The sequence below is a fragment of the Labrus bergylta genome, chromosome 11, assembly GCF_963930695.1.
Source record: "Labrus bergylta chromosome 11, fLabBer1.1, whole genome shotgun sequence".
Lineage (NCBI taxonomy): Eukaryota > Metazoa > Chordata > Actinopteri > Labriformes > Labridae > Labrus > Labrus bergylta.
The window spans coordinates 22,144,498-22,166,634 of NC_089205.1; the positions used below are offsets into that span (position 1 = coordinate 22,144,498).

At 40.4% G+C, this 22,137-nt stretch overlaps 1 protein-coding gene across 2 annotated transcripts in view; it reads left to right on the forward strand.

The window, feature by feature from the left end:
• Nucleotides 1–22,137, forward strand: part of si:ch211-149e23.4 (uncharacterized) — a 67,605-nt gene that overhangs the window by 6,694 nt on the left and 38,774 nt on the right. Inside the window, exons 2-5 of one of the 2 annotated variants that reach the window (XM_065960268.1) lie at nucleotides 9,754–10,104; nucleotides 14,331–14,630; nucleotides 15,869–15,986; nucleotides 17,245–17,396. In XM_065960268.1, coding sequence (XP_065816340.1) covers nucleotides 9,754–10,104; nucleotides 14,331–14,630; nucleotides 15,869–15,986; nucleotides 17,245–17,396 — 921 coding nt within the window. The remainder of the gene's footprint in view (nucleotides 1–9,753; nucleotides 10,105–14,330; nucleotides 14,631–15,868; nucleotides 15,987–17,244; nucleotides 17,397–22,137) is intronic. The other variant, XM_065960269.1, reaches the window with a different exon arrangement.

Below are 22,137 nucleotides of genomic sequence, written 5' to 3' on the forward strand. Positions count from 1 at the left end.
AGGATTTTGCACAAAAATAACCCTGCTGGTATTCAGCCAAATTGATTTGTATTCCCCTGGCATCCCTGCTATATACCTCAATGTCCACATTACCCTTTTATACTTAAGTTTCCTGATTTTGTTTTAGTGGCTTCATTCCTTTTCAAAAATTTTTGAATTGAATTGCTGAACACATCTCACTTGTTTAATGTAGGCTTCAGCCAAAAAGAGAACCAGCCTACTGTTTTTTTAATCTACAATTAATGAGTACCTTTTTTTTCAATTGCTAAGCGTCTCTGTCACACAGGGGACAAGTCATAGAATACTGCTGCTGACGAATTGTTAAATGTGGTCGTTTTTTGCCTCTACTTGGATTGCAAAAGGAACATAACAAAACATGTGGCCACTTCTATTTCAGGCTTAAAAACAATGTTACAATATCAGCTATCACAAAGATTGCATTACATTTTAAGGGGAGGGTATCACAGTCTAAATATGTTTACTCTTCAACCCCCTTTAGATGGAACATAAATGGGGTACCTCTGCCCTATTTACCCTAAATATTTACCTTTTACATTCAAGTAGGCTTCATATCATGGGAACAGTATGTCAAATCAGTCATGTAACCTGAGTTGCTGAAAATGTACACTTGGATGTTGTCTTACTGATCTTTTTTAGCAGACTGTGTCTCAATGGACTAGTAGGAGGCGGAGTGTGTATTACATTGCAAAGAGGGGTGTTGTCAATATTCAATTTCAAATTAAGTCTAGACTTAACTGTACAGGATGTTGGCTCAATAGTATGTCAAACTAAAGGGAGCAGTAGGATATGTTTTCTGTTGCATGTTACTGCTATAGATGTGATTTAGTCAGCTGTGATTTTTTACAAAACGTCTCAAGTGACCTAGGCACCTAAGTCTCCTTGTTCTCACTGTTCAAAGTGGGTGGTGGAGTAAATCAAGAGTATGTCAGCACTTTAATCTGTTGCAGGAACATGGTGAGAGTATAATGTGCTGGGAAAAGTGGTTGTTGTGCTGGGAAAATGAACTCCCTTTGACCAGGATAATGCTGCTGAAATGCCACACTGACCAAACTACTAACTGTTTTTATTGACCTCTGGATACAAGCAAAACAGAGGCAGCTTTTCAGTGGATTGCTTTACCTCCTTCACTGTTGTTTAGAGGGGATTGTCGACATTTGCAGTGATGCTAATTGCTTGAGAATTCCCAAAGATGCTTTCTGCATCCATAATATTGCTATATAGTAAATGTTCCATATAACTAAAATAGAGGATTAAACAAATGTTTCTGAGTAGGAAAAAGGAGGAAAAATCCAGCTAAATTATACATTGAATAAACACTAACAAATAATTATTGACTATGCCCCCTGTTTCTAATTTTGCTATAAAAAAGTATATTAAATTTTGCAAATAATCCCATTTAACTCCTAGGCCCCATTAGAGGACACAAATAAGATGAGATGCTTGCTGGGTATTTTAGACAAAGCCTGGATATTTAAACATTACATGAACCAATAAAATGCACTGTAATTGTGCTCAAATAGCTAATTTTTGACTTAGGTATTTGCTTGAAGTCTGTCATGCATCAGACTACATGTTACATAATGCATTACAATTATGTATTGAAATAGCATTCTAAGCTCCATTTCTGTTGAACCAAAACAGATGACAGACCTCTGCACATTCACAGATAATATAGTCCAGTGTGTGTTGTCTGTGTGTGACAGTCATTGACTTCATGTACTGTAGATCTCTTGCAAAAACCCAAGAACTACATGTTGTTGCTGATTATTTGCAGAAACAGGCCTCTTACAAAAAGTCTAAAATTGTACAATGATGGGAATCATTTTAAAGGAAAACAATCTAACTCCTCTGGGGTCTCTGTGGCATGTGGGAAACTATGTTTCCATTATGTTGGATGGGCCTAATGAAAGTACAGTAGCCCATTTACAGTCAGTCGAGTGCAGTGGAGTCTGTGATTAGTACATGAGAACACATTCTCTTTTCTCTGCAAAGCTCAACATAACACAACCCAACATGGATTTATTTCTGAGTGAATGAAAAAGGAACAGATTTATTTTAAATAACATTATTTTTCTAACAATAGTGACTTATACATGTAGGGAAACTGGTCAAAGACAATGTATAATTCTTTATTGGGGGGCTCTTGAGTGTGAACAGTGGTATTGCATGGGTGTGTGGTTAATTTTGTTTAGAAGGTAGAGTCAGTAGCAATGTATTTACAGCTTGTAAACATAACAGCAACATTCAAATTGGGCCCCTCCTCCTGGGCTCATCACCACAGTGCACATCCAGTCCAGGTTTAACGTATAACGCTTACTACCTATAGACTCTGCAAGCTACCTGAGGATATTACATTGTTCAAAGTTCACCCTCGTTTTGGAAAGAAGGTTATCCACCTGAACGTTTCACCTCGCTATGGTTATATTTTCTCTTCTTTGCGGCTATGACAGCATCTGAAATATCTGCCGACCACCGGTTTGAAAGGCGTCCAATTCCGGACTGTATCAACTCCTAAACTAAACTGTGTGTTGTCACTGACTAGGGGAAACGCATCCACTCCCCACCCAGAAATGTCTCAAGTCAACCTAAACTCTTTCAAAATTAGCATTGTTGAGGAGACTACTAACAGCAAAATGTATTTTTCTAGACACCCTACGTTTTGAAAGCATTATTCTATGGGACATGTTGGTAGTGTCTTTGCAACAAGGATGATGAAACTGGAGTGTGTGGGAATTTTCACAGATGCCAGTTTTTAATAAACATACAACAACATTTCTAGGCTAATGTTGAGGATTGGTCCTCTAATTTCCACAACTGAAGACTGTCTATGCTGTCTTTCTTTTACTTGATTGAACATTTAAGTGGATGCTGTAAATAATTTACGAAAATACATTAAATGGAAAAACATCACTGATGGATGCTTCAATTGTCTTTGCATGATGCCTGGCTCATTGTTTTAAAGTAAATGACTTAACATACATAAGCTGTCAAATTCTAGTGAAGATAAACATTTTTTGAGAACAACCAGCTGTAAAGTAAAAGCACAGGAGCAGAAGGATGCACTCAATGAGCTTGCAGACGCTGACATGAACAACATTTCTACCCCAGTGAAGTTTTCAGCGCTACTGTGTAGTGATGTTGAGTGTAGTGTAGTCTCTATTAGCATCAACATGTCAGGGATGTTGCACACTTTAGCTCTAATTGAAAAAGAGTCCCTCTGTAACCTCTCTAATTAAATAGAAACCTCAATAATTGAGTTGCTTATTTGCACCTGAGATTGAAACATTGTGTCAACAACCTTTCCTTTCCTCGGTAACTCTTCAGTTGCCCTTTGTCTTTCAAAAATGTACATATTGTTGGAGATTAACTACCTGCATGGAAGAATAACATTGCTGCCCACGTCTGGGTCCACACTATTGTGTTCAAACACTGACATACCACAAACCCCCACAACAAACTAACAAATCCCACACAATGATCCAGGATGCTGTAGGAGTGTTTGTGTTGCTTTGATACACAGTGGCAGACATTGTCCTTCACAAGTTCCACAGCATAAGTCGACTAGGATGAGAGGTTGTAACCTATCCCGGCACTTTGTATGTCAACACTATTGATCCTATTCTTTAAAGCATGGATCTTTAATCAAATTTGACCTGGATGAGAAGGGCAATCAAGTCCACATTGTTAAGTGGGAGCAATGAGAAAAAGGTTTTCGAGGGGACAGTGACAAGTGAAAGAGGCCTGACTGCTCCTTTTTTTAAAGGCCTGTCAGCCTGTGTTTGTCTCCACCATGAATTAGCCCACTGAAAAAGCCTCACGCCCTCACAGGATACAATGCTAGGAAGGAAGGGGGTTAGTTGAGCTGGTGTTGAGACTCATGTTTTTTTCACTCTGCACAAATATTTCTTACGATAAAGACATGCCATAAAACAGGCAATGCAGCACTTGGCCTACCCTGTCTGAAACTGATGGCTGAGTTATAGGCCTCACAAAAATAAAGCAAAGCTCTTGGTGTTTGTGTCAGGCGTATAGGCATTGTCTGCTTTTTTTTCCCGTGGTCACCTCTTTAAAGAGGAACAATACCAAACAAATGGCTCCACATTGCCTATTGACTTCTTTGAGCGAGCAGTGGTTAAAGGCACAGACATTCAGACAATGCACGCCCCACTTGAAGATTTTTTAAACAATTCCTTAGTGCTGGACAAATTATTTTAGTATTAAACGAATGTCTATCTATGGTTGCTTGGTTTAAACAAATCATGAGGATTTCATTAGTGAATTTAGTCGCTATTGGATGACTTTTTCATGGCTGACAGTCATACGGGAATTGATAGTCTTAGATTGATTCTGAAACTGTTTTGTGTGAGGTTGGCATATTCCCAAAGCGGTTTTCAGATGCATGTTAAGGCACATTTTTGAAACCTGACCTTGAGAATCAGATGGAAGTTTAATAGTCAGCTAATGTTGCCATTGGCTAATACCAGGCTAAGAGGCTTTAGTGCTTGGTAGGAGCATGAATTACTACGCTCATTAAACAGTAATGAAACACTGCCCTTCAGCCTGTGTCCACTACCTCCTACACACACTTAGAAATTACCAGAGCAGGAAAAAACGGTGAAGACAGGCAAGTCCTGGTGCAGCACAGGTTGCTTGCTATCCCAGTTTTGGAAACTTTTTTTCAACTGACATTAATACTTCAAATTAACAGTTAGAAAATTTCTGCACTGAATAACTCTTCAAAAAGAATCATACAGGGGCACTGTTATAGCTCAATTGGTGAAGCAGACATCCCATTTACAGATGCTACAGTCCTCGTTGCACTGGTTGCAGATTTGATTCCCGATCCTGAAGCTGTTTGGTGCATGTCAGCATCCACTCTCTCTCCCAACATTCCCTGTCCCCCTACAGCTTGCCTATCTTCATAAAGACAAAAGCCCAAAAAATAATCTTAAAAAAAAGAGCCATTATGGTTCAATGCCCATTTGGTTTAAGTTTTCTATAGGGTTGTACTTGTCATAATCTCAAAAACTAACATCACTAAATTAACAGATGGTTCTCAGATGACACTGCAAGACCTTACAAACAAAGGTTGGAGATAAAACAAAGTTAAACAGAATAACTGTGAGTCAGTCTGTCAATTGAAAACATCCATAGTTTGCAGACCAACTTCCTGATTCAACTGCTTTTACTATAACTGTTGTTTCCAATATAATGAGGGACTATCACCAATATATTTTAAATCTCCAAATAATCTGTTGTGGCAAGTTTATAACCTGTCGGGGCAGGTTGCTGCACTTTTTTTGATCCAAGTTGACAAAAATTCCAAATGTCTGCAGTAAAGTCAAAACAGAAAAGGAAGTGTGTTATCATTAACAAATACGGCAAATGTGTAAGATAAGGACCATAAATTACCCCTTGACTAAACAACTGCTAAAGCGAATGGGCGGCTAACAGAGATGCCATGTTGTAACTGCAGACAAGACTTCCTGTATCTGTAGTTCATACTGTACATGTGTTTGTTATGGTAATGTCCGTCTATTGACCTGGTTCAGCTGCAAACTTGGTGGTCTTATCCAGTCAGACTGTCATTGCCTGTCATGTACTTGATTGACCAAGCCTTGTTTCTTTTGTATGGTCCTTCATAGTTCACACAATAGTTCAACTATTTTCTTCTGTCAGTCTTCACTCCTGTACTTCATCTCAATAACTGCTCTGTATCTGTCTGTGTCCTTATTTCCTCTCCGTACTGTATTCATTTCCGAACGCTGAGCACTCACAGTTTCCTCTTGCTTTTGTCCCAAACCACACTCCCCTTCTGCACAGATCTCATGTCTGCATTCTTCTCCTGTGAGGTCTTCAGATCAGTCCCTCATGAGTGCTGTTTGACATGATAATCTATGCATGGAGTTTGTCTACATGAACATGACATATTGTCTATTTTTCTGCTGTTCATGAATGTTTCTGGCCTTGGATATCTTCTGTCTCACATGCTCTTGACATGCACTGCAGGCTTTGTTGCAAGGATCATGAGCCAGGAGACAGCCTCCTCTGCAGAGGTCGGGGCTGAAGCTGGGTCAGGTCTTAGTAGGTGGAGATTTTGGCTCATCAAGTGGCCGACGTGGAATGTTTGAGCCGGTTGCCAGGCAAACAGGAAGGTTTTGATTTAGCATTGCGTCTCTCGAGCAGCTTGTCGCAATTAGTGATGTCAGGAGGGAAAGAAACAAATATGAAGCATTTCTTCAAAGCACAAGCATATCCTTCCCATGAGTTCATTCTTTCCATGGTTTTCTCAGGGAAAAGAGGGCAAAAGTGCAGCCGACTTCTCTTCGGTCAAATTAAGGTTTTGCAGGTCAGGGTTCTTTCTGTTCTGTGGTGCAATGTGTCACACTGAGTTGACTTAATGGGTCACAAATCATCAAAACAATGTCATAGCATAAAAATGTGCAACAAAATAATGCTTTATGTGCAAGCTTCGAAAGTCTGCACCTTGTTCCTTTACTGGATGAGATGGATAGCCACTAAATGAAACTTTTTAGAGCTCTGAGCTGTGCCTCAGCTCTGCAGCACTAAAAAGTCATGACAACTTTGTTTAACGCACTGCTTACGTTTTATTTGCCTGCAGTATTTTAGATAATTTTTCGTTGTGCTCTAGTTTGCAAGCCTTGGCCCTGTCCTTCATGCTAACAGTGCCAAGTTTTCCCGCTCTCCTCCTGGCTGTAGGTATCCCATGCAGAGGCCATCTGTCTCTCCTCCCCTAATGGTAAGGGTGGAGTCCTCTTCAGGCACTTCCCCCCTTTCTCTCACTCCTTCCCTACTTACTCCCAAATGCTCACTGTAAAACAAACAGAACATAGCATGGATGGAGTCTTGTTTCTTTGTATGCTTTGACAGGCCTGAAAGCTGACACATTGAGATAGACAAACTACGTACGGTAGCAGTCGGGGTGTCGTTTCAGGTAGCCGTAGTATGTGGGGCATGTTAGGGAGAGGGGTGCTCTGAGACACGTGTCTGCATGCATCAACTCAATGTCACGCATGCCAAGCATGTTGGTTTACTACTAAGACAACAGGTCCTGCAGGAGTTTTTTTTTTCAGTTTTCTCGTGCCACTGATATTATATTCTTACTGTTAACTTCTTTTCATATAAGTATAATTTTTATTCTTTCTTTTTTTAATCATGCAAAACCACCAAGTTTCCCAATTAAGGTGGCAACAAACAGCTGTTGTGTCAGCTCAGATGACCATGGAGTGGAGAATGCAAACCCCACACGGCTCTGACCCTGATTCTCCCCCACACCAGTGCACCCAGAGGACTGTGGCAAGCGCAATGCAAACAACACATGCACTGCAGAGCACATTAAAGCAGCACTATGAGTTTTTATTTTTAGACCAGCCATGATTCAGAGGTGGAAAAGAGATGTAAAAGGATCCCCTAATGATCTTGGAGAATGGGAATAATATTACAAAAATACTTTTCTAAATATTTTTTTTAAATAAATGACAAAAAAGACAGGCGGAGTTAAATACTGAAGGTGAAAAGGTTAAACACCTAAACACAGTGCAGAACTTTTCTGGATTTGTTACAAAGTGAATGGCAGGAAACACAAGGAAAATATTTTGAATATGTGGGTCAGCAGAGAAAAAAAACAAACAGGAAAACCCAAGTGTTATAGCACAGCATGAAACTGCACAACACGATGCAACATACATTTAGGACTCCACAGCCATTCAAACAAAACGCCTGAGTCTTACGCACATGGTCAGACTCATATTCCTTATTTTGGAAGAGAGAAACTCTATGTGTGTGTATAATCACTGAAATTACAGGGGACGTAATGGAGCACAGGGAGCCTCAGCCTCCTTTGGCTTTATTCCTCACAAACCAAGATAGCATTGCTGTGGTTTACCACTCACATTCATGCCAGAGACTCAAAATACCAGCCAGTGGACCACTTTTATAAGCTTTACTCCATACACATCCGAGACTACGTACAAAGTGGAAATTTATGGCTCCCAAATTTAACTGACTTGACAGCAAAAACTGACATGTACGGTTTCAATGTTTTGAATGAAATCAACTTTTTACATTTTATCTCTAAAAGCAACATTTTAATACAGCGTAATGTGGAAACTGCTCTATAATTCACGTTTGAAATTATACAGGCGTTTAATATTGTGAAAGCATACATACTTCTATCAATGACTCATTTGTGCAACTGTGCTCACAAGAAAACTGAGACTAGCATGTGTTTCTTTCCATTCAGAGCTGTAGCCATAACCTGTAATTTAGGATTTATTTCAGGTTAGTTTTTCAACATTCTGCATTCATTCCAAGTGAGTTGGTTGTTTTTGTTTTTCAGTGCAATAGTGTAACTATCAACTGTGACAGGGAGATATCTGTTCATTCAGCTTGGTCATCACAAACGGCACAGCTACGTCTTCAGCAGCTACAACCATAGAATTTTTAAAGAAGTTCTCAAAGTTTAATTGTGTGAACTTTTAAGACCACAATAACACCATTCAAATGCCACTTTATGCCAAGGACAAATGCTCTGCTGTTTTCCTGGCTGCTAAAATCTCCTATGTAGAATATTTTTCCCTCTTCCCTTGAGCACTTCTGTTATTATGAATGGATAAGCAACATTTTCTTTCTCATTTGCTATTCAGATACATTTGTTTGTTTGTCATGTACATATTTGCCACAAGTTGATGTTTTTTCTATGTGTGTCTTTATTTGGACTTTTTTATGTTCTCGAGTGTGTATTGTTTCTAAATTCCTGCCCATTGCTCGAAATGGCAGTGTTTTTTTTGCCCTTGTTGGCCACTGTATGTTAGTGTTTAAAACCTGAATACATGCTGCCTCAGTGTAAAGTAACTCACACACACAAAAATGTGAACTTCAAGTCAAATTAGGGGCCTCATAAAAAGAGGGAATAAAACCATCAAATTGCTCATTTTGTTTCATCTCCTTCCAGAGCTTTTTCTTTCTTTCCTGCTTAAAAGGTGATCTTATGATTAGCAAGAGGGACAGTCTGAGTGTCCTGTGGTGAAAGTGTGTTGCTTATTAACAGGCAGAGCAAAGCACTCTGATTAACCCACATGAAGTCTGGTCTATTTTATTATCCCCAGCAAGAACACATTTGGGAAACAAAGATGGCTGTTAATGAGACATTGGGAAGACTAGTGAAGATGATGATGAGAGAGGAATGAATGCCTTATACAGTGAACTACTACCTTAGAAGCTAATCAAGACATTAAAAACAAAGTTATTGTTGGTTTATTATGGTTTCAATTGATCATCAAAGCATGTTGACCTTAAGGACACACTTTTTATTTGCATGAGATTTTACCTGCTTGTGGCAGTTGCATTACATGATGTACATGTATGTGTATGATAATGTTCTGTTCCCTGGTGGTTCATTGGTAATCAGTACTACAGAAAAACTACAAACTCCTCCTCATCACAATTTGTGGAAAAGCACTTCCTGGCTGCAGTACTTTGAATTCTTATCTGACAATTGCACATCTTCTGTGATGTTAAGCTGCCAGAATAGATGAAGATAATCTCATTGTTTGACTATTTTCATGCACTTTTCTTCTAGAAAAACAAAATCTCTGAATACAATGAAATGGCAGCGTCACAAGGAACATTGTTTTTATAACTTAATGAAAGGTGCTCCACTGATGTGCTATGTTTGTTTATCTGATTCTGATTTCTCTTTCCTTCTGTCAGCAGGTGTGAGCAGTAACCAGGTAGTTGTTCCTGAGAACGTGAATGCAGTGCTGGGGAAAAACATCACGTTGGGCTGCAGAATAGAGGTGGGCTCCAACCTCAGTCTCACACAGAGCTCCTGGGAACGTCGTCTTCCTTCAGGCACCATTACTCTGGCAGTGTTCAACCCTGAGTTTGGAATCTCCATCGCGCCAGAGTATGTCAAGCGTGTCTCGTTTGTTTCCCCATCTGTACGAGACGCTACAATCAGCATTGAAGGTGCTGGCTTTTCAGATATTGGGTCCTACATCTGCAAAGTGGCAACATTTCCTCTGGGCAATACTCAAGCATCAACTACTGTTAATGTATTAGGTAAGTAGAGCTCTGTCACTTCCTTTTTCCTTGTTTTAAGTGCATCTAATGCGCTTCTTAAATCCTCACTTTTTAAAGCAGGACATTGTTGGTTGTGATTAAGCAAAGCTTAGGTGACCGCTAAGTGTTGCCCTGGAGGAATAAACTGCTCCCTGAGGCTACATAGCTTTTTAAATTACCTTCTGGATAGTGGCCATGTAAACTCAAATCCTATTAGGAATCTGCAGCTGTGGTGTGGTCCCATTACCTTGTGCTGCTCACCGACAAATCTGCTATGTCAACTTAAAATTCACTTCATTCTAAAAGGGTCCTCGATGAGGCATCTTAGTGACTCTAAACAAAGCACACATTTAACAATTGTATGGAATATGCAGACTCTCTCCTCATATAAACACAAAACATTCCCAAAATAGGTACAACTAGTTGCATGCACAAAACAACTTAATTTCAGGGTGTAATACAGAGTGACTCCCATTACAGTTGCATGTAACCATCGACATTAAACAGCCTCATATGTCGCACTGACCTTAAAACTGCAATGAGGAGCTATTTTCCTCAAGGCACTGAGGATTGCTGTTAGTTCAGCCTTCTTTAACCTTTGTTACTAATTATGAAATTATACCCCCTGCTGAGTAATTAGTGTTTGTGAAGCTCTCACGGGCACGAAAGAAGCAGATTACAAATTTGGCAATCTGCAGTTTTCAAAACATGTCTATTAAAAGATGCTATACTTCTGGGTGTCTGGGTCTACATGGGTTTGTGTCTGGGTTTACCATAATTTACTTTCTTTACATTACATCTTTAGTAAACAATAAAAAAATATTCCAACTCTATCATCATCAGTCATCACACGAAAAAATTTGAATTCACATGACCATTTTTTTCTTGCATATCTGCATAATGCTGAATTGTTCATATACACTCCACACTGTATGAAATCCTAACCCTCCCTCTTAGAAGCATGCATGTTAAACTTTCTCTGTGTTCAGTCAGTGTATGTTTTAATTCTAACTGGTTGGTTAGGTTGCATTCAAGCAGAGCTGAGGGATTGCTCTGTTGGCACTCTGGAGAGACAAGACGACCGATGACTAATGGGTGCTTCATTTAATGCTGTTGTTACAGCCACAGTGTCTGGGACCTCACAGAGTTCAGCTACACCATCTCCACTCTCAGGGCAGCTTCTCAGGCGGCATACATGCATCCACAAATGCCTGCTTAGGCAAACTTTACAATTCAGATGTAATTAGGGTGTAATTATGGAGGAAATATATGTTCGTCGCAATTTGATACATGTCATTAGAATTAGGTTTTACTATAGGGTATTTGTAAGACAGAGCATGTAACACGTTTTAGATCTAAAATCAGTAAATAATCAAAGTTTGCAAGAAAGTGATGTAGAGTGATTCCTTTATTTCCGCTTGTTATAGGTTTAATTGAACCATTTTCACAAGACTGTCTTTAGAGAGAGAATATGCTGGCTGTAGCCCAAACATTGCATCATATTTCAAACGTATAAACGTTCAACCAGGGGTTTTGTTTTCATATTGTTTTAATATACAGAATATTGGATGTTTCAGTTAAAACATCTTTTTTTTTAACTCAACTGAATGCTCCCAGTATTGATTCATGTTTATACTCTGAGGTTTATGAAAGAGCACTTGACTTCATTTCATTCCTTTCCAGTGAACTCGAGTACAGAGATGAAAAGGATCAAATCTATGAATAATAGACCTAAGTCACGACACACATACTGATGATAAACAGGTGCAGCGGACATTCACTCAATTTACACAGTGATACAAACCTTGTTTTGAGTTTAATCAGTATCATGAGACACTCGGCACACAATATTTGTTTTGGCCCCAAGCTTTTTCCCCTTTCCTTTTTATCCGTGTGTTTGCAACTTGTCATCGAAAAAGCTTTCAAGGAACAGTGCAAGAGGAACTGAGATAAAGTACATGAGCCAGAGATTCCAGCAGTACGCAGTAGGAAAGAACCAGAGCAGGAAATTAGTGTACGACACATAGAGTGAATGAATTAGAATGACCCTTTGTTTTAAAGTGCTGTTGGGTGGACAGGAAATCTACTGAAAAGCTATTGACCTTCTCCTGAACAAAGCATGCACATACATTGTGTTGACAATGCAGATGTTACTGTACGTTGGAATATCTGCAGATTATTCTTTAACTTTATGAGCTCTAAGTATATGAGCTTTAAACCCAACCATGGACTGTGTTTCTTTACGTTAAAAGTTGTCTGTTTGTGCTGGATAATGCAGATCTTTTTTTTTGCTGAGTCATAAAATAGAAAAAATCTGCCCCACAGAGAGATGGTAAAAGTTGCTTACACACTGTGTCAGAGTTTTCACACAGGAAAAAACATTTTCATTTCTCCTTTGGTTTGTTGTAACAATGCTGATTTCTCCCTGTTTCTGTGGAGCAAGGTGAAAAAGCTGCCTTTTTGCATAAGTAATCAATCTTTTATGATTTGATTAACTTTAAGCTAGTGAAGGTAGCCTCGGCCAATAACTTATTTGCATTAAATATCATTGATTTCATCTCCATGCTATTCAATTACACAATAGAATATGGTTCCCTTTTATTAAAAACACTCAACTGAATCTATTTATTTATTCATCCATAAAGCTCAAACGTTTTGCAACACATCACAAAAGTTTTTAACATAAATCATACAAAATTATTTCAGATATGCTTTAGATGATTATGCTGGTTTTACTACTAGTTTTTCCAAGCTTACAGTAAAAATGTGCAAACATGATTTATAGCTATTGCCCAACTAGTTAAATACCACCTTTTGGGGTTCCCACCCTTACGTCAGTGCTGGCTGTGCAGATATGTGCATCAGTTTGTATGTGGGCGGGAATGGGCCAATGCAGCCAGTTTGCTGAAGGGAAATCGTTACCCTACCCCTGAAGCATTTCCACTCATGCAAAGTGTTCCCCTCCCTTCCTGACAGCAACTCCAAATTAACACGTCTCTCTGATTTAGTTATTCACAAGCTCCAGCCAGCTCGCCTCCTAACATAGAGCAGCTACTGTTTATAGTCAGAGGCCTTTGAGGAGGGGCATAGATGAGTGCGTGAAGAATGTTAGGTGGGAAACAGCATCCCAGCCCCGGCACGAGGTACAGGAGACGTGAGGTTATTTTTGGAAAAACAGGGTGCCAAGAGTTATTTGAATTTGTTGTTGGACCTTCTGCTCCCCTGAAAGAGGAGTGGGGCTCTGTGTGTGTGTCTTAAAGTTGATGGCCTTGTCTTGTGTATTAGGCCTGTGTGTGCCCCCATGTGCTGCCTTTAAAACTGTCACAATTGCAGTAAACAGCTGTTAGGTGTTCTTCTAAGAGAGACAGAAATGGGGGAGGATGACACGCACTCTCTCACAAAGAAGAAAACATGATTATTAGATGGAAACTTTAGCTACAGTACATGGAAGTGTGACTTGTGTAACCTGCTTCCTTCACTTCCTGTCCACTGTGTCCTTCCCTCCCTCACCAGACTATCCCCTTTTCCAGGGTATTTTTCCTTCTTTTGTCTTGCTAAAGTATTTTTTTCATACACGTTTTCATAACGAGCATCCTGAGTTATTTAACTGTTTGCACAAAAGGTACAGAGCTGCAATATTCTGGTCAAGTCCATTTTGCTTGAATCTATTTGTGCTCTCTGTAGAGAAAATCCTTGTCACATTTAAACCTCCAGTTATTCCCTGGATGCCAGTATAACATTACCTCAGCTCTAAAGCGCGGACAAGTGTACAGTAACTTGGCTCCTCATCTTCCAGTACAACACAGTCAAATACAAACACACCACAGTGTTGACTGTCAGGGTCCTCTGAATCTGCAATGTTTAGTGTTTTCCCCCCAAAGTCATACATCAGCTGCTTTTCTATACGCACACAGCAGTACCAATAAATTAAGACACCTTATGTTTGACACACAACAAAGGAGATGGCTGAGTCTCCACTGAAATGCCTCCATATGATTGAATAGCATGGTTCATCCATTATTAATGCATATATGTGAAATAGAAGTCAGTCAGCTCTCTCTGGCAGTTATGTATAGTAAAGCCACTTCCTACTGTCTATACACTATATGATGGACATTATTAATTCATAAACACACACTGAAAGATCAATATTCATATTGTAATCATTTCTCCATTTTGTCATTTCCTCTCCTCCCCCTACTCTCTATATCACTCTCCTTTCAAAGTGGAGCCAAAAGTCTACGTGTCTGCTGGCCCCACAGCTCTGCTGGATGGCGGGAACGAGTCGCTGGTGGCCACCTGCATAGCAGAGCGTGGCCGTCCTGCCGCTGAGGTTTTCTGGGAGACAGAGCTGTATGGACGAAGTGAGAAGAAAAGTCAGGATGAGGCCAACGGCACCAGCACTACACATGTTAGCTACATGTGGCAACCCCAGAGCTACGCCCAGGGGAAGACGCTCACCTGTGTGGTGCGACACCCGGCCCTGCAAACAGAGTTTCGCATACCATATGTACTAAATGTTCAGTGTAAGTTGTGAAGAAGAGAAGCTTTATGTTTTGGCACTTAAAGACTGGACATGAAAGATGCATATACAAAGTAATGCTCAGAAGTACAACAACAACAACAAACATGAGTATCTGAAGCCTTAAGTTTAACCTTAATGTAGACAAAGAGACTCAAATGACACATTTTTATGAGCGTGTGCTTACCACCCTGGATTGGGTTTAGCGGTGATTTGTGCAGTTTATTGAAATTTTAAATCCTATGTTGTAATTCTGACTGTTCGGTTCAGCTCTGATTGTGCAGCTCTAGAAGTTCAGTATATCATTATTAACCCACGTTCATAGCCTGATCTCTACCTTTCCCGCTTCCCCTAAAGAGCCTATTAAAGAAGCATTTTACTGGTATAATCATTGATGCATACTTCCTCAGTACTAAGGGTTAGTCTGTGTTTGTATGGTGGGCGTGCAGGCTAATGAAGGCATTTTATGAAATATTGATTAGGCCTCAGCAGCAACACAAGAAGCAGGAGGTTGCTGGGGGGCAGTGGATGGAGGCGCAGAAAGACCAAGGTTAATACAGGAAGAAAGAGGCTTTCCAGTTCAATAAATCATGTCAGATGCAGAGTCAAGGGATTTTAAGTGCAAAAGAAGCACAATCTCAACATTGAGCAGCGTGAAAAGGGTCAGTGGACACGACGAGCCGAGGCATTTTTCTGTGAGCTGTAATGAGTTCCTCATTTGTCCTCCTGAGAAATCAAAATGAAGAATTGGATATCCAAGTCAGTGTTTGCCATGTTTTATTAAAGTGGCATGTGCTGGGCTTCATTTATGCGTCCTCTTGCCTTCCTTTGTGTTTTTTTTTTTCTTTGTCATGGTGAAGCAGTAGAGTTTATTATTAGCTGCAGTGCGTCTACTGTCTGAGTCTGTCATTTTCTAACTTTCCACCAACCCAGGGTCATTTGTTTGTTCTCTTGGCTCCGGTTCACCGGCAGATGCTGTACCCTGCTACAGTCCTGCTACTCGCTACTGTGCTTATAATGCACACTTTGTTCCTTCTGGAAAAGCTCATTTTTCATCAAGCTGCTGCGTTCACAATGACTGATTATTGAGTCCCATGACTTTTACCCTTAGAAATAAAAATAAAAACACTTTTTAGTCAGCATGGCCAAACTTTCTATAAATATATTAAGACATTTCTGTTTCTTTCTTAAAAATTATATTTTCTTACATAAAACTCTTTAATTTTTTCTTATTTTTTACAGTTGCACCAATGGTGTCAGTTACAGGAACTGACAAAAATTGGTTTGCGGGTCAAGAGAATGTGAAGTTCACCTGTGCTTCTAAAGCCAACCCACCTGCCCGTAACTTCACATGGATCAGGTCAGTATCCCTTAAAAATGGTCTTCTTGTTGAAGATCACCCAGATCCCATCAAAGATTAAAAGTCTAACATTGTTGTGTTGTCTCCAGGGTTGGTCATGAACTTTTTTGTCGACCTGTCACTAAAGCTGGTGGATTTCAAAATCTACCAGCTACTCTTTTTTAACACCCACATTAACCTGCAGCTTTGTGCATTGACGTATAATATAATAATCAAAGCTCATAGTATTCAAGTTAAGGCTTTTTATGAAGGTATACATTTCAACTGTGTAAGGAAACACTGACATGCTCTTTGTCTAACTAATAAACAGAGAATAGTTTATTTTAGTTTATTGTTTTTATGCTGGTATTGTTTTGTCTCATTTGAAGTCATGTCCTCTCAAGCTTTTATAATTCAACTAAACCTTGACTAAGAGGCAAGATAATAAAAAATAGAATAATAATTATGTGAGCCTTTATGAGTTGTCTTAGGTACCAGTATTAGGTAGCTGCCGCTGAAAACACAGGTTTCATGATAAAGGCATTTCACATTTCAACATCATGATAACTGGGGCGCTGGTTTGGCTCATTTGGTGGAGCAGGCGCCCCGTGTGCAAGGTTGCTTAAAATATTGACTCTTTATGTTCATATCGAGTGTTGTTTATCATTTACAGGAACCATGAATGACTGGTTTCTATTGTTCTAGCAAATACTACGACGGATCAGCTGCTGTTCGGTTCAGCCTGGTAGATCTAAACCGGGTTTTATACAAATATACATTAAGTGTCAAGTTGAAGAAGCGTCTGTCTATAAATTACCTCCAGCATAACTTGGGAGCCTGGACATTGGAGCTGTCCAATACACTGCTGCACCCATCGGAAAGACTCTGTGCTATAAATAAAAAGCTCCAAATGGCTCATTCATCAGAACAACACTGTCCTATTGGCAGCTATTTGTCATCATGTTGCTTTGAAAACTAGAAATATGCTCTCATTGAGCTGACAGAACCGGTAAAAATTGGACAGCCAAGCGTCTTTATTTTCTTATTTTCCCTGACATTAAAACCTTCTGTTTATGCAGAAAGATTGTCCTTGTTGGATGATGGGAGTGCAACAGCTCAAATATTAAATAGCTGCAACAGACCAAGAGACAAAACAACCAGCAATAACGCTGGTGTCATTTAAAGATGGTTTTCCGTTTGACTTGTATAACTCTGTATGTAATAAACTGAACACTTGTGTAATATATTTGAGTAATAAATATGTTGTTTTTTGGCACAGGTTGGATGGACTTATGCCTGAGGGAGTTGAAATATCCAACAGCACTTTTGCTTTCACTCGCCCGTTGGGGCGCAATGACTCTGGAGTGTACCGCTGTGAGGTGCTCAACGATGTGGGTCTTCGCAGTAAAGAAGTAAACCTCTGGGTACAAGGTATGTTTTTACTTTTTCAAGTGCTATTAGATCTTTTTTTTAAAAGATCTCAAAAAATACCTTTAACCCCTGAGGTTAAAAGCTAAATCTATGCCTCCTGACATTCATCAAGCCTTTTCTGATGTAAGATTAGCCTCTCAGTACGATCAGCGCTCAGTTCAACACTTCTAGTAGAGCTAAGCCTCCACATAAATGTCCCTGCCCAGATCCACTTTCACACATTCCTCGCAACAGAGGAGCACGGAAAGCAGATAAAGAGTATCAGTACCAAGCGTTTCCACTGTTGTGGTTTTGGCAACATTAGATTTCTTAGATAAGAAAGAGGGTGTTTACCCTTGCTGGCTCAGCAAAGTGTGCAGCCTTGTAGCCTTTTTCTTTGTTTTGTTTAAGGTCATGTTTCACAGCGGAACAGAGTGAATTATGTTCACAGATTTGCAGTACACAGAAGTATGTGTATATAATCCATAAAGTATGTTATTCAACAGTTTATTGCTCGTGAGGTGGCTTGAAATGTGATCAGGTTATTTAGTTTAATTCAACTCATCTCTTTTATAGAAACTAATAACACAAGTGGAGAGACTTCCCTGGATTTCCAAAGGGGGTTTCCCTGCATTTTGATTTGTTTAGTACTGCTGATTCCTTGACATAAACCCTTGTCAGAAAACTAACAGGGTGGTAAACAACTCCCGTTTGCTTCCTCTTGTCTGTCCACAGTTTGCTACTAGAGTTCATCATCGTGATGTCAGGGCGTGGGTCCTGAGAACTCAGCATCTCTTTTTATTTTCATTCCTCCTCTGCTCCTTTTAATCCTTTTCCAAACAAAGCAACTGCTGCTTTTGGACCCATACTTTACTTACACACACACGATTCCTTTCGCTTCTCATTGTCTAAAGGGAAATGCTGAAGAAGCCCCCCCCCCCCCCCCCCCCCCAAAAAAAAAAAAAAAGGCTGTCAGGCTCCATCTGTGTGCAGGCTTGGATTGGAGTCCTGCTCCAAACGAAAGCACAGCTGACATCCTGTCCAAGACAGACCTACTCTGGGCAATTATGTTGCCTCTCTTGTCAGATATTACGACTCTGGCATGCGGCCTCTCACTTCCCTCCCCTGTGGAGATAGCCAGGTTGAGCTTAGCTATATCCCCCCTTCATGGGTGCTTGGAGTAGCTGTTTCACATTCCCAGTTGTCTGTCAGCTTTGTGGGTTTTGGCTGCTTGACTATCAGATCATTGGCTTCATATTTGAAGATGTTAATGACCTACACAAGGTTAAAATGTTGCCGTGCAGGGTTGGATTGATCACAGACGATTGCGATTGTATCAGTTCACTGACCTTTATCCGTCTCTATTATTCTTCCTCATGCTTTTTGCTTTACCACTGATAGTTCAGGCTCGCACACATAGCATAATTGCAGGTAATTGGATTCTTACTCAGTCATAGAAATTGTGGAAATCATTAAAGCTCTACAGGGAATCCAGCTTTGATAACGACTGCCTAAAACCCTCCTGAGAAGCAGACCTCTTTTGGTGGGAGTCTTATGGCTTGAAGTCAGGCCTTTGATGTGCCTGTGCTGACATCGACCAGTGGAATCAGGCAGCTCTTAGCCCCAAAGGCTGGAGGTCAAAATGGAGACACTTATCCTGACTTCAGCTCCTCACAGCCTGATTTTTTTTCCCTCTGACTCTGGCTGCTATCACAAACACAAGCCACCGGAGGACAAATCAGATGTAGGAACCTCATCGATCACAGAGTGTTTCATCTTCTCACATGACTTCCCTACAGCAAAGTTCAGAAAGAAAGGGAGGAAAGCAAATCACAGTCACTCAGATGCTCATGAGTGTGTGTCCTCTATCCCTCTCTTGTCTGTCTCTCCTCTACGCACAATGATATTTAGCACTTAACCTCTTTCTGCCCCTCTCACTTCCTCCTTTTTTGCTTGACAGCAGAGCTTTCAACGGATTCTTTAGTCTCAGGAGAGGCTTGTCTCCGCTCCAACGCTGCACAGTTTTGTTATAAATTAATCGAAAAGCCATTCAGTCTTCCTTTGCCAATCGTTACAGAACATAAAGTGTGGGCCCTCTCCTCTTTATTTTTATTACTACACTCTCACTCAATCTGCCGCCCTTCCTCTCTGTTTAAATCTTTTCATCACATTTGCTCTGCAGATCCTCCCCCCACCACGGCTGCCCCCAGCACCACTGCATCCCTCCTCCATGACTCCTCTGGAGCCGGCACAGCCCTGGACCAGCAGAGAGCCCTGTTCACCTCCCCGACCCTGGCCTCTTTACCTGACAGCAGCCTGGGTACCATAGTTGGAGGGGCTGTAGGTGGAGTTTTATTCCTGATTCTCCTGCTGATCCTGGGTGGTGCCTGCTTCATGCGACAGCGCAGGACCTTCAGAGGGGACTACTACACCAAACAGTACCTGGGACCCTCCGACATGCAGAAGGAATCTCAGATGGATGTGCTGCAGCCACATGAGCTGCAGGAGGTCTACGGGGACAAGACGAGCAAGGGCAGCCAGGAGCTGAAACCCAAACTGGGTGGAGACATCATTTACCCTGACTACCCCCCTGAGCGCAAAGATAGGGATGACTGGGCCGACCGGGGGGATAACCACAGAGGCCTCAAGGATGGAAGCTACTACCCTGATCACTACAACAACCAAAACATTCACCCCTGTGGGCCTCCCGTGCACAGCACCATAGTAAACAACGGCTCCCCCTACCTTCCGGAGGACTGTTATGACAATGGTACAGACAGCGACTATGTGTCTCACATGGACGGATCAGTGATCTCGCGCAGAGAGTGGTATGTCTGAAGAAAAAACAGGGAAAAAGACTGAGTGAGGATAATTTAAACAAGTGACAGATATAAATATCATTAAAGGCTGTGTCATTTCAGTTTAAGGATGAAAACAGTTTTCTCAGCTCAGTTTCACTATGAGCTCTTTGAACAATACTGCTCTGCCTTGATTGTAACCACTTAACCTTAAGGACGTGTATGTGGATCGTATTACACTTCTGTAGCATCTCAAGGAGCTACAAATGAGCTGGAACACCCCCCCTGGTATTACCTGTGTGGGCTGTACAGGCTTTGACATACAGTGAAGTTTCAACTGATGTGAATGAGGTTTTGTATTCTGCTTGTTTGTGTTTTGCACCTGTCTTTACACAGGTCACAGGTCAGGTGTTCAGACCCTTGTTAGTAAAGTATTTATACCCCTGACTGACTGCGCTCTGCTCCCATAAAACCTCACAACTTTTGTGGCATTTTGAAAACAGTCTCTTGATTGCTTAAAGGGTTTTTACCACACAGGTGAAATGTTCATCATGACTGCAGTCAGTATTAAAGGCAAATTATATTGCATGACTTTTTTTACATTTCAAATCTCAACATCAAGTTAAAGGGAACGTTTGATACATGATTTAAAGGGAGAATTACAGAGGCATTGTACTGAGGAAAAGCAGACTGATGCTAGTTACAAAATAACGATTCCTGTAAACATCTGGTTCAGTTCTTTAGTTGCTTTTGCAAACTTTAACTATTTTCTGTAAATAATTCATGAAATGGTAAGCTGGTTACCTGACAGAGAAGACGACAAAACTGTTTTTTTCCCTGAATAAGAGCTCTTACTTTAGCTTCACAGATATCTCTTCCTTAAGTTTCTACCCTGAAGTTTTCAGTCCCTGTTTTTTTTTTTTTTGGTGACTCCCATTGTTATAGAGTAAAAGCAAGAAGCCTTAAATAGCTGCTTGGTCATGAATAAAGAGGAGCAGCTGGTGTATCAGTTAACAGTACAGCCAAACAAACTCACCTTGTTTTAATAAAGACATTCATCAATAATAGCTAAAACCACAATCAGATGTTGTGCTTCCACAAAGGTGGTACTTCACACAGTAGGACTTGCTGAGGGGACTGCACAATGCCACCTGCAGATCTTCATCAAGCAGCTCACTGTTGCTTCTTTGTCTGCCATGAATTGCCCGCATCATAAGTTGATCCCCTGAAGATGTTTTTTTTTTTAAGTACTGATAGGGGGAAATGTTACTTGTTGGTGCTTCACACTGAGTAACCCCTGTTTGCAAGTCAAATTAGTTTAATTTGAAACTGTGGCAGACGTATACCTTTGGTTGACATTAACAGTAAATATATGCAGCTCTGACACAGAGTTAAAGAAGCTATACCATAAATAGTGACACTGATAGCAATAAGATACAACTGTGTTGACGAGCTTGCATGAATTTGTTAACTCTGTTCCTCAATCTTACTGGTTTTCTGGGTCATTCATGCACAGCTGACTCCAAAACGACCAATGAGGAGCTGGTAATTGCTGAATATGAAACATTAAACATGCAACTGTAAAAGGCGAACCATACATACATGTAAAAGTGGGCTTTAATTTCATGAAATTTGAAGGATCATACCCTGTATCAAATATACTGTTATTATTGACATGTGTCAATCCATTCAGTCTCTTTCAGTGATAAAGCACAACTCTGTTATTACAGTTGTCAGTAAACATCAAAAAATGCCGACCAGGCCTCAGCTTTCTCCACTCAGCCATGATAACAAGCTGCATCGCTGTCTTTCCCATTTTCCCTCCTGATTTCTGTCTGCACGACTAACACCAATTGGTCATTATAGTTTTTTATTTTAGACATGGGATCAAAGAAATGTGTTATAAATACCACATGTGACTATCACAGCTGTCATCATCTGGACTGATGTGGCTCCATGCGCCA